The 17,188-nt window shown below is 37.3% G+C and overlaps 1 protein-coding gene across 3 annotated transcripts in view; it reads left to right on the top strand.

Moving 5' to 3' along the window:
• parga (poly (ADP-ribose) glycohydrolase a) overlaps nucleotides 1–15,982 on the top strand; it is a 31,879-nt gene extending 15,897 nt beyond the window's left edge. For 2 of the 3 annotated variants that reach the window (XM_026261579.1, XM_026261578.1), the window contains exons 15-20: nucleotides 3,261–3,408; nucleotides 12,172–12,250; nucleotides 12,431–12,539; nucleotides 12,760–12,865; nucleotides 14,213–14,341; nucleotides 15,029–15,222. In XM_026261579.1, the coding sequence (XP_026117364.1) occupies nucleotides 3,261–3,408; nucleotides 12,172–12,250; nucleotides 12,431–12,539; nucleotides 12,760–12,865; nucleotides 14,213–14,341; nucleotides 15,029–15,222 (765 nt within the window). Of the gene's footprint in view, nucleotides 1–3,260; nucleotides 3,409–12,171; nucleotides 12,251–12,430; nucleotides 12,540–12,759; nucleotides 12,866–14,212; nucleotides 14,342–15,028 lie in introns of all 3 variants that reach the window. The other variant, XM_026261577.1, reaches the window with a different exon arrangement.
• Nucleotides 15,983–17,188: the final 1,206 nt, after the last annotated feature.

Genomic DNA, 17,188 nt, shown 5'->3' with positions numbered 1-17,188 from the left:
CGGTCTGACAGGTTGTCAGTAGTGCTGAGGAGAGGCGGGGCGGTCGGAGCTGGAGTTGAGTGACCTGATCAGCGAGATCATCTGGCAGCCTGCCAACCTCCCTCCCCTTTTCTCCTCCATCTCACTGAGGAGGCTGTGGCCCAGTGAGTCCAGCCTGACAGCCTGCAAAACACAGCCTCAAAGGGGTCATACACTTCCCCTGTTTACCTTTTCAAAGCTGTCCTGGGCCAGTATTAGCACTGCTGCTCACACTCCCAGTCTTTGAAATATAAACATGCATAACAAAGAAGACTCCACTGAGGAAATGGCTTCCACAACAGAATTTAGCGGTGCCACAAGTCAGCCACTCACGTAACTCATATAATTATGTATTTTACAGTCCCTCCAGAAAAACGTGATTATGCGATCACCTGATTTAATACATAATCAGCCAAAGGCCGCATATTTATGCGGGGTCGCATTTTTTCAAATACGCCGCTATTTTGCTGCATAAATTGCCAATTTCAGAAAGCAAAATATGCGGGGCTAGCATGATTTCATAATCCCGGTATTTTAGTTGCAAAAAACTCACATATATATTAGCAGAAAGTTGAAAAATGTTGCGTTTACTTCACACAAGTAAAGCGCCATTTTCCCCCTATTGCCATGGGAACCTTATAAAGTGACGTAATTATGTGACGTGAACATCATCTGCAAAATCCGCGGTGAAACTTGAAGCGCGCAAATCATTCTTATTTTCCAACAAAAATAAGTGCAAAAAACGCGCGAAGCAGTTTGCCGATTTTTTACATGACAGTGGAGCCAAATTATATTGCGAGAACTTGCGAAAACTGCGGTTTGATGAAATAGAGAAAAAAGGTGATTTCCCCCAACACCCCCTTCTCACTAGGCTACTAACACTGTTGTAGTTTCATTCAGAAGTTGATGCAACTTTACAGTTGTAAGATTGCACTTTTTTGTTCCAGAACAGTACCAAAAACTTACAGTTGTAATTATATTAGCAGAATGTAAAATAATTTGCAGTAAGAGATTGCAACTTAAATATTCTGTGATTTAGTATGCTCGCTTATCATAGGAAATAATAAGAAATTACTCTTTACATTAAGGTAGTAGCCTAGTGAGACAAAGGTGTTGGGGGAATCACCTTTTTTTCTCTTTTTCATCAAACTGCAGTTTTTGCAAGTTCACGCAATTTCATTGCATAAAATTGCAAAAATAGCCCCCATATTCCATCGCATTTTTTAAGAAAATGTGCCGCAAAATCAAGGATTTTTGCCCGCAACAATCACAAAAAAAAAATTTCTGGAGGGACTGATTTTATGTGTTTTATATGCATTTATTAATTTTCCCCTGCACTTTTTCATTTTTGCCCTTTCAACATTTTAGTGCCACAAATGTGATAAATAGCAGTGCAAATCAATTTTATGTCAGAAAATTCTGTAAAAAATCTCCAATATGATTTCCTGGAAAACATCAGGCCACCCTTATTGTTGAGCCCTGATATGTTATATCAATACTAATATATATGCCAGTAGTATGTATAATATACTCTGGTTGTTTAATGTATTATGTGACCCTGGACCCCAAAACCAGTTTTAAGTCGCTGGGCTATATTTGTAGCAATATCTAAAAATACATTGTATGGGTCAAAAATTTTTATTTTTATTTTATGCCAAAAATCATTAGGATATTAAGTAGAGATTGTGTTCCATGAAGATATTTTGTAAATTCCTACTGTAAATAGATCAAAATTTAAAGCTGCGGTAGGGAACTTTTGACGCTCTAGCTGTTAATAAACAGAACTGCTTGCGTCTTGCGGAAGAACATCGTAGCCGGAACTACTTCTCTTTGTTTATGTCTCTGAAGAATCACAAAGGTACTGGGTTACTCCGCCGCGGTAACCCCGAAGCAATCTAAAATAGTCTGAATATAAACACTTATTATAGGTGCACCCTAGTGATTCAGGACAAGCCAAAAACACGGTTTGGAAAATGGATTCATGGTGTACTCGCTTATTATATAAATTTTTCTACATTTTGAACACAAACAAAGTTACGGACCGCAGCTCTGATTGGTTGATTTTTACTGGGAGCGGTCTGTAACTGCAAATGGCAATAGGACCACTGGGAGGAGCCAGAGGAGCTTGATTTTTTTTCCACAGATTATCTGTCTCATATTCTATTATTATCTGTCTCAGGACATAATGACAGGTTTAATAAATATGTAAAAAATATTTTTTTACAAAAGTTCCCTACAGCACCTTTAATTTTGATTAGTAATCTGCATTATTAAGGACTTCATTTGAACAAATTTAAAGACTATTTTCTCAATATTTTGATCTTTTTGGACCTTTTAGAATTCAGATTTTCAAATAGTTGTATTTCAGCCAAATATCTAAAAAAAAAAAAAAAAAAATATATATATATATATATATATATATATATATATATATATATATATATATATATATATATATATATATCAATTTTTTAAAATTTGATCCGTTATGACTGGTTTTGTGGTCCATTGTCACATATAATCTGTAGTAGTATAAAATACTTTTCTAAATAAAAATACAAGATTATTACATAAGACCAAAGCTTAAATGGTCTGTCTAGAAGCTGTGAACATATTTACTAATTAGTTTGAATTATCTGAGCTTCATGGCTAATGGCTAGTCCTTTAAAGATCCATTATTCATTAAAGAGGGAATGGACATTTGGCCTTGGCAGCAGCCTGCAGGGTCACAGTGGACAGAAGTCTGTTATGCATGTGTTCTACATTAGTGGAAAACAAATGTTCATGCTTTGATTATTTGATTATTTATCTCATTGCTGTTTTTTTATACCCAAAGATTTTAATTTTTGTTTTGTTTTAATTACAATAACAATTTCATGGCAGATGAGAAATATCAGCAGGTCTAGCAAAAAGTTCATTTGGGATTTGTACATGCACCGAAAATTCTTTCCTCCTTTTACTTTTCTCATCTTTTGTAGTTTTACGCACAGTCGGGTAGAGCATTCTATTTTCCACCCCTGTGCATTTTAGCACCCGGTCCCCTACCCAGAACCAATAATCTCTGGTGACAAGCTGGACAGACAACCTGGCTTACAGTCTGACACTTTGAATGTTCAGACAAGTATCATAGATCTCTGTACCGTAACATCATTTCACACCAGGGATGAAATAATATTTTTTACACTTTAGACCAGTTGAACAATTTTGCAGAAGATGAATATGTGATTTTATTTGTGCTGCAGGTGGACTTTGCAAACAAGCTCGTGGGTGGAGGGGTGACAGGTATGGGGTTGGTCCAGGAGGAGATACGCTTCATCATCAACCCTGAGCTCATGGTATCACGCCTCTTCACAGAAGCTTTGGACCACAACGAGTGCCTCATCATCACAGGTCAGCACACACACATGAGGTCCGCTCCTCCCTCCCGTCTGTCCTGCACACCATCACGCACCTCTGTCTGATTGATCTCAGCCACTACTGAAGTGTCTTGTTCCTCCCTTCTAGCTGTTCGAACACCTGTTATCTAAAATGTGTGAAAATATTACCTTTTTGTACTTAGATGAACCTATGGCTTAGGAATCATGTGGAATTTAACAATTCTTCCTTCTTAACATGGAAGTTTTCAAACTTTTAAATGCCAAAGATCCCCAATTATGGCAATATTTTTGCAAGGGGATGTCTTTCAGCTGCATTTATACTGTGTGAGGAAAAATAAAGCGTGATGTTATAAAGAGTGTTATTTCCTAAATAAAATGATTAGCTTATTTTCATTGTTCTAAAGCAAAGGCAACAATATTATCATGTATAAACATTAAAAGAGACATTTAAATTCAGTTAAAATTCAGTTATGTAGCAATTTCACCAAAAAGCATAGAAACTAATAATGAAACTAGAAAGCATAATGTTTTTAATGTATATGTATTAGTTATTGCAATGAAATCAATTCTTAGTTAAAATATTTCATGTTAAATTGCCTAAACAATGTAATTTGCGTAAACAACAACTGACAAAACAAACTATTATTATTTATTTTTTACAAATATTTTCCTCCTTGTGAATCCAGTGTGAAAGCCTTTGCCTTAACAAGACCATTATGCATGCGTTTATTGTTATAATTTTTTTTTCGCTAGTTAGTTTTGGCTTTTGTACTTAATGTGAACTATTCATCACAAGTTTTGCACAACACCGCAGAAGATTTTGGTTCACTTTGAGTCATCAGAGATGGCCAGAAGTAATTCAGTGGTTCATTGAATAATTAGATTGCACTTCATTCATTTTAGAAGACTCATTCACAATTTGGAAGGCACTACTGTAGATGATACTGTCACAGTGTTTTAGCACATTGTTTGAAGCAATATTGTAGACATTCAAAAACCATTAATAGAAACAAACATCATAAAATTACTCTGCTTATTTTGTGGAGTTTGAAGATAAGAGTAAAGTAATCATAGATGTTGTTAGGTATGTATGTTTGATGACGGGTCTAATAATTGGGAAGGATCGGGTTTGATTTCAGCCGTTAATGAAGTCAGTCACTGTAATCACGCTTCTCTTACACTACTTATAGTGAGCTGGATAGCACCTCACATGTTTTTGCCGCTAGCAATTTGCCATTCCTCGCAGAAGCTTGTGTATACGTTCAGCTCCATCCTTACCACCCCCCTCCCCCATCTTCCCTCCTCATCCAATTTGAACGTAAATCCATTACATTGATTCACGCTGGACTCAGGGCAGCCCTGTTATTCCTCATTTCTCTCTAGCTGAATTGCCCTATTTTTCACCCTCCAACTCACTGTGCTTGAGTCAACACGTTAAGTGACAACCCCCCTTTCCTCACACTACAAATCTCTCCCTCTTCCTCGGTGTCTTTCTCTGTCTCTGTGCTATTCTTCCATCACTCTGTTCATCCTTCATGTACTGTGCTTTTTTGACTGAGCGGCGGGGTTGGAGAGGAGCCCAGGTCATGAGTAAATGTCCTGCATCCGATACATTTCAAACAGGTTGTCTCTTTCCCTCATCACTTGTTGTTTGTAGCATGTGATCACTGCTGCGCCTTTCCTACTTCTATTGCTACAGAATGATACACGTAGAGGAAATTAGAAAGAAGTGGGGCTTTAGCGCTGATCAATAACATAATAACGTAAAGAAGCTTTAATACTCATTAATTCATTATTAGTAGGTTTGCTGATGGCTATTGGTTTTGAATAATAGTTATGGATTCTTAAGCACTGTTTTGAGAGTAAAGTTTGCTAATGAATTGGTTTGTGAAGCAGTTTAAGCGATTCATTGATAAGAATCAAAATTAATTTGGCTCAAAGTAATTTTTAAAATTAATCATGGAAATGTCATTGGAAATTTATTTGTCAAAAACTGCAACGTAAATACATCCTACAAGAGCTGCCACTTTGCATTATGTTAAGCAGTAATATTGACTTTTCTTATATTTTGAAGAATTTTCTTTTTGGTGACCATTGACTTACAATGTATGAAAAACAAAAAATAAAAATAAAAACGGGCATTTTAAAAAATATATTTACTTTTTTATATTTTTTTATATTTAATTGTTTTGGTTTAAGTTACTTTTTTTAACTTTTATTATTTTTTGTAATTAAATTAGTTTCAATTCAATTCAAGTTTATTTGTATAGCGCTTTTTACAAAACAAATCGTTACAAAGCAACTTTACAGAAAATTATGTTTCTACAATATTTAGTAGTAGCTAGTAGTTTGTGCACATTTGACAGGATTTTAGAAAAACTAAAAAATAATAATAATACAAGACGTAGTCAGCTAGACGATGAACTATCAATATTATTAATTAAGTTATTATATGATTCAGTCACACATTTAGGAATAATTGTTAGTTCTGTTTGTTCATTCAGGGTTAGCATCATCTGAGGTCCTCTGATGGTCAGCATCATCTCTTCTCAGGTGTTCTGGATCCAGACTGGAGCTTGTGTAAATCCTAGTTACCACGGGATGTGAATCCCGTGGCAAAACATAGAACACATAGAAACAAAATACAGACATCATTAGCATAGCTGCTGATCCAACAAAGTAAAATTAGTTTAACCCAAGCTAATGAATAAAAATGCACCTTTGATCAGATGCAACTACACTCACAATTAAAAGATACATTATTCGAATGCTTGGCGAAAGAGATGTGTTTTTAATCTAGATTTAAACAAAGAGAGTGTGTCTGAACCCCGAACATTATCAGGAAGGCTATTCCAGAGTTTGGGAGCCAAATGTGAGAAGGCTCTACCTCCTTTAGTGGACTTTGCTATCCTAGGAACTACCAAAAGTCCAGCGTTTTGTGACCTTAGGGTGCGTGATGGGTTGTAACGTGGTAGAAGGCTAGTTAGGTACGCTGGAGCTAAACCATTTAGGGCCTTATAAGTAAGTAATGATAATTTGTAACTGATGCGGAACTTAATAGGTAGCCAGTGCAGAGACTGTAAAATTGGGGTAATATGATCATATTTTCTTGACCTCGTAAGGACTCTCGCTGCTGCATTTTGGACGACCTGTAGCTTGTTTATTGAAGAAGCAGGACAACCACCTAGAAGTGCATTACAATAGTCCAGTCTAGAGGTCATGAATGCATGAACTAGCTTTTCTGCATCAGAAACAGATAACATGTTTCGTAGCTTGGCAATGTTTCTAAGATGGAAGAATGCAATTTTTGTAACATTGGAAATATGATTTTCAAAAGACAAATTGCTGTCTAATATAACACCCAGATTTCTGACTGTAGAGGAAGTAACAGTACATCCGTCTAGTTGCAGATTGTAATCTACAAGATTCTGTGTAGTGTTTTTTGGTCCAATAATTAATATCTCCGTCTTATCCGAATTTAATTGGAGAAAATTCTTTGTCATCCAATCTTTTACATTTTTAACACAATCTGTTAGCTTAGATAATTGGGAAGTTTCATCTGGTCTCGTTGATATATATAGCTGAGTATCATCAGCATAACAGTGGAAGCTAATTCCGTATTTTCTAATAATATTACCAAGGGGCAACATGTATATTGAAAATAGAAGGGGACCTAGGACGGATCCTTGTGGCACTCCATATTTTACTGATGATAAATGAGATGACTCCCCATTTAAGTAAACAAAATGGTAGCGATCGGACAGGTAGGATCTAAACCATCTTAGAGCCTGCCCTTGAATACCTGTATAGTTTTGTAATCGATCTATGAGTATGTCATGATCTATGGTGTCGAACGCAGCACTAAGATCAAGTAAGACTAGAAATGAGATGCAGCCTTGGTCTGACGCAAGGAGCAGGTCATTTGTAATTTTAACAAGTGCAGTTTCTGTGCTATGGTGGGGCCTAAAACCTGACTGAAATTCTTCATACAGATCATTTTTATGCAGGAAGGTGCTCAATTGAGCAGACACAACTTTTTCTAAAATTTTAGACATAAATGGAAGATTTGAAATAGGCCTATAATTTGCCAGTACACTAGGATCTAGTTTTGGTTTCTTAATAAGAGGCTTGATAACCGCCAGCTTGAATGGTTTTGGGACGTGTCCTAAAGATAACGACGAGTTTATGATATTGAGAAGCGGTTCTTCGGCTACAGGTAACAGCTCTTTCAGTAATTTAGTGGGTACAGGATCTAATAAACATGTTGTTGGTTTAGATACAGTGATAAGTTTATTTAGCTCCTCCTGTCCTATGGTTGTAAAGCACTGCAGTTTATGTTTGGGTGCGATGGATGAAACTGAAGTGTTAGATGCTGTAGAATCTACATTCGCTATTGTATTTCTAATGTTATCTATTTTATCAGTGAAGAAATTCATAAAGTCATTACTATTTAACGTTGGTGGAATATTTGAATCAGGTGGCGTCTGGTAATTTGTTAACTTAGCCACTGTGTTAAATAAAAACCTTGGATTGTTTTGGTTATTTTCTATGAGTTTGTGTATATGCTCTGCCCTAGCAGTTTTTAGAGCCTGTCTATAGCTGGACATACTGTTTTTCCATGCAATTCTAAAAACTTCTAAGTTAGTTTTTCTCCATTTGCGTTCAAGACTACGAGTTACTTTCTTGAGAGAGTGAGTATTACTGTTATACCATGGTACAGTACGTTTTTCTCTAACTTTTTTCAATTTGATTGGGGCAACAGCTTCTAATGTATTAGAGAAAATAGTGCCCATGTTGTCAGTAATTTTGTCTAATTCATGTGTATTTTTGGGTACAAATAGCAGTTGAGATAGATCAGGCAGGTTATTTGCGAATCGGTCTTTGGTGGCTGGAACAATAGTTCTGCCCAGACGGTATCGCTGCGACATATAGTTAATATCAGTTATACGCAGCATGCACGATACGAGGAAATGGTCTGTAATATCATCACTTTGAGGTACAACATCTATAGCAGTAAGATCGATGCCATGCGATATAATTAAATCTAGTGTATGATTAAAACGATGAGTGGGCCCGGTGACATTTTGCTTGACTCCAAAGGAGTTTATTAGGTCAGTAAACGCAAGTCCTAATGTATCATTTGCATTATCAACGTGAATATTAAAATCTCCCATGATTAGCGCCTTATCAACTGTAACTAGAAGGTCTGAGAGGAAATCTGCAAATTCTTTTAGGAATTCTGTATACGGCCCTGGTGGTCTATACACAGTAGCCAGAGCAAGAGATACATTAGATTTCTTTTGTATGTCTGACAGAGTAACATTTAGCATTAGTATTTCAAAAGAGTTAAACCTGTATCCTGTTTTCTGGGTAACATTGAGAATATCACTATATATTGTTGCAACACCCCCGCCACGACCAGTCTGACGGGGCTCATGCTTATAACAGTAGTTTGGTGGAGTAGACTCATTTAGACCAAAATAATCATTTGGTTTTAGCCAGGTTTCAGTCAAGCAGAGTAAATCAAAACTATTATCTGTGATCATTTCATTTACAATAACTGCTTTTGGTGTGAGTGATCTAATATTTATGAGCCCAAACTTTAAAAATTGTTTTTGTTCATTTACTTTACATTTTTCTGGTTTAATTACGATAAGATTTTTTCTAGATCCTACATTATATTTATATTTATATTTTGACCTCACTATTCTGGGAACAGACACAGTCTTAATAGGTTTTACAGCACAAGTACTTTTATCATTTAAGCGGGTGAAACAAAACTCATCATAATGGTTATTTGAGAATTGACTTACTAGTCACATGGAGCGAAGTGTCCTGGAGATGTTGTCAGAGAGAAGCTCCGCGCCGACTCGACTGGGGTGTAATCCATCAGCGCGAAACAGTCTAGGACGCTCCCAGAAAAGATTCCAGTTATTAACAAATAGCAGTTTCTGTTCTTTACACCATGACAACAACCATTCATTTAAAGCAAAAAGTCTACTGAACCTTTCGTGTCCTCGTCGATACGTGGGCAGTGGTCCTGACACGACGATCGTCGCCGCGGGCGTCGTGCTGCGAACCGTCTCGATCAGGCTCCTGAAGTCCCTCTTCAGCGTCTCCGTCTGCCGCAGCGTGGTGTCGTTAACCCCGGCGTGAAGCACGACCGCTCTCGGGCTCTCGTCGTCCTTCAGGATCGCGGGTATCTGCGCAGAAACATCGAGAACACGAGCACCAGGCAAACAATGAGTGTGCACTTTACCTTCGGCTAACGTAGCACTTACGTGTCGGACGATGGAGTCTCCGATGATCACAGCGTCGCGTCCTGTCTCGCGGAGGGGAGCGAAGCGGTTCTGGATGGAGATCTCGAAGGCAGGAGGGGGAGATGTCGTCGCCCGGGACCCGGCTCGCATCCTCCGCTGTGGATGCACCCAGGGTCCGTGGTGTCCCGGCGTCGCAGTGAAGGACATCTGGGAAGATCGCGTCCTGGGTGCACCGGGCCTGCGCAGAGAAACACACGGAGTAGACGTGGTGGGACTGTTAACAGCACGCTGTATACTTACCCCGGACTTGTGAGCGTCAGCCCGGGATGATTCCAGCGCGGCTCTCCGCTCTCTCAGCTCGGCCTGCCTCCGTTCCAGGTCGCGAATCTGCTTCCCCACGGCCTCGAGCTCGAGCTGCACAGAGTGGAGACATTCATCCGCCATTAAAGCAAGTAACAGTGAGTACAGCAGTGGTAATGTGTGTGAATAGAGTATTAGCAATGTAAGCTCAGTTAGCAGCAACCACGCTTGCTGATGCTAACTGGCTAAAAGCTAATAGCGGACCCGGGAGATCAAAATAAATCTAGTGATAGCGAGTCGCTCTAATTGTTTTTGTTGTAGAATACAATAGAGGATATATTCACGCGTTATATAAACGGAAACGATGGTGTATAAAATAGATTTTTAAGTTAAAAATAGTCAATGAAAAGAATATAGTGACGGAGCTCAAACGCAGTTCAGCCGTCAACAACAAACAGGAAGTGACGTCTCATTAGACAGTTGCAGCTCATACAGAATGCTGTTTAACTTAATGCACTTATAAAACTAATTAAAATAATAATGAATAAATAAACATTAGACATTTTTATTTCATTTTATAATGTATATTTTATTTCAGGTAACCATTGTTTTGTACAGTTTTAGTTGCTGTAATAACCCTGATGTGTCATAAATGTTTCTCTAAATTATTAGTATCTCTCAAGGGAAATTTGAGCCTGAAAAACTATGACGGCTTGGAGAAACTGAAATGTATGACCACCTACCTTGTTATATAAAAAGGTTCTTCCAAGGCTGACACCATGATGTGCAATGTGTCTTTGTTTTCCCATCTGCTGATGCAGACAGGATACAAAGTGAGCTTTGCATTTCCTCTTGTCTTTATTTATTTATTTATTTTTTTACTAAAATGGATTTTTAAAATTGATAATTTTACTTTTCCATCACTCCATATCATCCAGCTTTACTTAAAACCTACATTCAAAGTCAGATAGACATCAATTAGAACAACGTTGGTTTAAATGGTTAACAAGAGAGTCAAATCTATTCTTTCTGTTTGTGTAGTTGAATGCTCTCCTTATTTTTAAGTAATGACGGCAGTCACAACCATGTAGAAATGTTGCGCTGTGATTGGCTATTGCCCACTCACGCACCTGCTTTCCCTCTCGTTTCACATCCACCCATGCACTCTGTCGTCTTCCAAGCAAGGCATAGATGTACAACTGTTAATCAAAATATTGTGGCTTTCAAACTCATTTCCTGGAAGTCTGGAAAGGTTTGATAGTTAAGGCACAGAAGTTGTTATGCATCACTGAGAAGTCAAAGCTTTGTTAGTGAGTTATAATTCTGTAAATCAGCCTCAAAGTCACTGTGAACTTGGAGCTTTCCACCCCAGTCTCAAAATACCCTCAGATATCAGTCCTCTCTCTCTCTCTTTCACTTACGTTCTCTCTCTCACCCCTGATGCCCCCTCCTTCCACTTAACCGTATTACCTCTGGCCACAATGAATGACTGCGGGAACGGCCTTCTCTAATGGATCCAGCCATTCCATCATGGTTATTACAACAAACTAAATATTCATCGTCATCTCCGTTTCTATTGCACTGCAGCTAGCCTTTGCAGCAAATCATATCCCGCCAGTAATGCATCATGACACGCGCTCCTTAATGCACTCTTTCTGCGTCAGTAGACTTGGCAGAAATGCTGAAGCATTGGTACAGGGGCTGGATTTTAATCTGGAAATTGCTCTTTGTCAGAGTGCCACTGAAACCGGCCACAAACGCTAATTAGATCAAGGTGAGGGTGGAGGATTCTAGAGGACTTCATGATAGTTGGGAGATGCGCAGTGTCTGGAAGCATTTTTTTCCATCAGGATACAGTCCTGTATGCTGAAAAATAAAAATAAAAATATGAAATGCCCATGAGAAAGATGCAATGGTAATGCAGTACTAAAGTTGATTTAAGGCCAGATTTAAATGCTCATTGGGTCAGCAGGGTCTGAAAAAAAAAACAGGTTGAGAAGAAAAGACACATGAATTAAGAATTAATGTGAAGTAGAAGGTGTCAGGTTCTCAGAGTCTTTGCTTAGGTAAAACCTATTTTATTATAAATAATTGATTTTGTGATTATCTTATTTGGTTCTGTAATATGTTGGGGACAAGAAGATGTTATGGATACTGTAGCAGGAATTACCCTCAAATTATGTATTTCTGTTTTTATTTATTTGGTCTTCCTTTAGGCACAGAGCAGTACAGTAAGTACACTGGCTATGCAGAGAGCTACAGATGGAAAGCCAATCACAAAGATGAGATTCCCAGGTAATGGCAATAAAGGATTACTTATTATAACAACTTTAGTGAACACCTCTTAAATGGCTTCCTGCACCTTTAAAAATGTAGTTAGCTATCCCGAATATAACCAAGCAACCAAGACACACATGCCATGGTTTACAGATGGTAAAAAGCCCGAACAAAATAAACATCTTTTCCCATTTTCAGAGATGGGTGGCAGCGGAGGTGCACCGAAATTGTGGCTGTGGATGCACTGAAATACAGGAATTTCATGGAACAGTTTCAGCCTGAGAAAATGATCCGGGAGCTAAACAAGGTTAGCAAAGTCTTCAAGCAAATATTCTTCTGTGTTCCATACTAATGACATGAAATGGCAAATCCTTGACCTCAAAACTCTAATGGCCATAGATTTCCTTAACCTTGCCAGTCTGCGTTGCTTAGAGGATTTAATGAGGCATGACATGAGTCGTCTTGTGACGCTCTGTGATTAGCTTGTATCTGTTCCTCTACAATATAAGGCTGTCTCCTATTTTCAGGCATATTGTGGTTTCATGCGACCTGCTGTGAACCCTGAGAACCTCTCCACCGTTGCCACAGGAAACTGGGGATGTGGTGCGTTTGGAGGCGACACGCGACTCAAAGGTACATGCAGGTCGGGGAGTGGAAAATAAAACCATCAACTGTTTTAAAGATGGACTCTTATATGACATTTCAGTCTGAAGTTCCCTGAACCAATATTACAATTATGACCATTATTGAGATTCTAACTGTTTGTTATCATTTTATGGCCAACTCATTAATGACATTCTATATTGATATTATATTGATATTCTAATTGATATTTAAAGTCTATATTGCTATGCTGTCTAATAAAATAAAACCTTAAATCAGCATCTTAAATGCTACAAATGAATGTAGACATCAACGCATTATAATTTGGAGTATGAGAAATAAACCTTCATAGTCAGTTATTTATTAGCGCATATTTATTTCTAGATTTTCATTGTTTGTTTTAATAATTTATGATTTTGTTGTGTTTTAGCAATCAGACAATACAGAGAAGCTCTCTCACTTTGTTTTTTTGACCCAAGACATGTTTTTCCACTTTCCTGTTATTGATCAGCTGACACACATTTATGTTTTCCATTAAAAGTGCAACTGATTTTCCAGCCTCATCCATAAATTCATGGCAAGCTTGTGCCAGCTGATCGTTTTCTGTTTTAAGGCTGGAAACCGTTTCATAAGATGATTCCATCTTTGATAGTTCATCATTGTTGAACCATGAGCCGTCTGTATGTGTAGAGTTTCTCCCAATGACTTGCCACACAGTAAATTCATCTTGAGCCTGAGATTTTTTGGGGCCAATCCGTTTAGTTTAGCACTGGTTTGACTACAGATTACCCGTTGTAATTGGCTGCTCTCATTTGAACAAACATTCATTCATCAGTGGGCTACATTCAACCTCTTTAAATATTTAAAATCTTTAGACTCAATTTGAAGCTGGGTGACTAAGATTGAGTCTCTTAATAGGGGTTGCTAGACATGGATTATTTACCTTTAAAAAAAATTGGATGTCAGTTATTTTTTCTACAGCTAGGAACATGGAGCAAAACAGAATTATCCCAACTATGCCTTTAGTGATGTATTATACCATGTTAAGTGACTTGAGTTGGGCAGCTGTCAGTATTTACCCCGGAACCCCCGAGAGTATCAGTCATACATAGAACATGCAGCGGTTGATTGGCCCTTCATTTTGCTAATGGGGGTGGGAGGGGTATCTATATAGCATTTTTCTTCTTTTGTATTCTATATTCCCATGCATTAATGACAGGAATCCATTCTTGAATGCATACATGTCATTTCTGTTTATGGATGCATGCTTTAAAGAGAAATGAATGTGAAATATGTAAGGCTTCCTAAATGGTGTTTATGGCTTAAGGCCCAGTGAAACTTTTGCTCACTGTCAGCTGTGTCCATTTGTCCTTCCAGCTCTGCTGCAGTTGATGGCAGCTTCTGAGGCGGGGAGAGATGTGGCCTACTTCACTTTTGGAGATGAGGAACTCATGAGGGACGTGCATGCCATGTACAAATTTCTTAAAGACAAGTGTGTCACTGTCGGTAAGGGGCCTGTTACATTTGCATCATTTTTGGACAGATCGGTTTCAGAATTCTCGTGCACATTTTTAAAAATGAATGTGAAAATGAAAAAGTGTGTGTGTGTATGTGTTTGAGAAATCATTCTAATATGTTGATTTGCTGCTTAATATTTTAGTGGAAATTATGCTACTATTTTGGTATTTATTGAAAATATTTTTCAATAAATATTTTTCAATGTAAAAGCCTTTTCTGACATTTTTATTAAATTAATATAAACTTAGAGAATAAATGTTAATAAAAAAAATTATATATACATATATCTTGCTGTCTAAACTTTCGAATGGTTGTGTATGTGTCTGTAAAAATCAAATAAATATGAAAACCATACAGTACATATGCTTATTTTGAAATGACTGCAATAGTAAACCATTTGTTTCGCATAATTAAATGATACCATTAGTGCTCTCTGGTATTGTGAAGTTCAATTTCAACTGACCCCACTGTTTCTGTCCCATTTTTTCTTTGTGACATTTATTGAAACCTTTTTGAGAAAACGCTGTCAGCCATCTATTGTACTAAAGTGGAGACGGCAGTAAACTCGTGCTCTCTGTGATTTATGAATGGCTCTAGAGTCGGCTGACGCCATGATGCTCACCATCCCTCAAATCTTTTTTCCCCTCTTTTTCTCCTTTACTCTCTGTCTCTCAGGCACTCTGTACTTCTACTTAAAGCAGTACTCCAGTGTGGTGTCTAAGCATCTCCAGAGGCCTAACATCAGCCTCTATGGGTACATCTATGATAAGGTCAATACAAGTACAGACCCCGAGCCCTGCCCCAGCCCCAGTGACAGCGACAGCAACTTAACCACTGCGCCTTCCCCCTGTCCTGCGGACTGCCATTAATGCTGGTCAACAGATAACTCAACCTTGTCCAAATGCCGTAGTGCTTTCTATTACTTTAGAAAGAGAGCACATTATGCCTTTCTTTTCTTTTCCTTTTTTTTTTTTTTTTTTTTAACCAGTGAGTAAGTTTCAAGTCATTATGAATAAGGGGACAGAAAATATAGCAATAGACTGTAAATCCTTATTTCTTGTAAACATCATCTAGGTTTGATCCTGGGATAGTTTTTCTGGAATGCCAGCCAAGCTTCCCTAGGTTCAAATTTACTACATGATCTTAGGAAATTAAATGATCCAAGGTGTAGTCTTTATTTATTTAATTTTTTCTTCATTCAAGAACTAACAGTGATTCACAAAAAAAAGTGTGTAGACATAAATAACAAAATATGCATGAGAACCTCTAAAAACACAATTAAGTCCCATTTGAAACTTGATTATGAAATGTATTGCACAAGACTCATCCTTTTTTTTTCTGAAATATGAAAAGGTTTGATAATGAAAGATGTGAAAAGGAAATATTACCTGTTGGAAAAACTTGTGGAAACACTAATGGAACAACTGCTAATCAGATTGTGGGAAAAAAATATAGTATCTGCATGACATTTTTAGCGATTTATTACGCTCAAGGTTTTTACAGTTTCATTCACTGTTTTGATTAAAGGCACCTTCAAGAAATGGGGTTGGTATTTAATGGTAGTGAATATTTTCATATGTTTTGCTCTTTATTTAATTCTGATTTGATAATTAAAATGGTTGATTCAGACACTTGTCAGTGGTTTTTTTTCAACATGTGGACGCAAACCTCAGCTTTTAACAACAGCTGGATGCACTGTATTTAATTACTTTATTTATAAATTTTAAGTACTGTAAATAAGTTAAAGTCAATGCCGTCTATCAAAGTCATCACAACAAAATATGATCCTTTCAGTCTTTGCCATGCTGCATTATTGCAAGGTTCAAGATTTATCTTTACGTTGTATCTTGTATATTCACTTTTAAGTCACATTTCAGTTGAGCTAAATATTTGTTCTTTTTGAAATTTCATATATATATATATAAATACTCAGATTCTATGCAAAATCTGAGCTTATAGACCTAGGATTGTAGCTTGGCTTTGTCGTTGTCCAGCATTGTATATAATGCTGCTCAAGTGGACCATGTTAGAGTTATAAATTATAGTTCTAGTTTGATCTAACTGACCTCTTTTGATCCCCATCTTTTGTCAAGACTGTTCCTAATCAACCTCAAGTGCTTTTGAAGGTTTTCATCAGTTCAGCCCACTTTGTGACCAAAAGATGGTCCCTTATAACCATACTATTGTTTTATAACAGATGCAGTATCCCTTTGTTTTACCAAATACTGGGGTCAATAAAGGGCCAGACTTTAATAGAAATTTAAATGTCAATGAAATGAGTTAAGAAGCATTACATTCTTGTCAACATTTGTTTCATGAAGAATGAAAATGTGGGCATGGAAATATCAAATTATATTTCTTTTCTTTTTTTCCTTTTTTTTTAAATGACAGCTGACTTTAATAAGATCCCTGCTACTGAAGGCTCTTAGCTACGTTTGTTTCAAGAGCTGAAGTCAGAGAGCACCAAAATGGCATTTTCACTTATAATTGCATGACCTTACTTATGCTTGGTTACAAGACGCTTTTTGCTCTAACAGTCCTTCAATCTAGAGTTTCGATTATGAAACTGATCAAGAACAGAGAGGGACAAATGTAGATGTTTTATTATAACGACATGTATAACAGAACCACAATATGAACCTGTGGCACATATGTCATCCTATAATATTCGGCTGTTATGCAGCACTTCTTGTGCTTATAGCATGAATGCTGCTCCATATAGTACAAATGTGCAGACTATCACTAATTTTAATATCTCTGTTGAAGAGTCAGAATTGATAGTATATTTTTCCACACATAAAAAGGTCACACATAACACTTTGATCCTGAAAATCA

The sequence above is a fragment of the Carassius auratus genome, unplaced genomic scaffold, assembly GCF_003368295.1.
Source record: "Carassius auratus strain Wakin unplaced genomic scaffold, ASM336829v1 scaf_tig00215878, whole genome shotgun sequence".
Taxonomy (NCBI): Eukaryota; Metazoa; Chordata; class Actinopteri; order Cypriniformes; family Cyprinidae; genus Carassius; species Carassius auratus.
The sequence above is the reverse complement of the archived record's forward strand: the minus strand, read 5'-3'. Positions and strand labels throughout refer to the sequence as shown.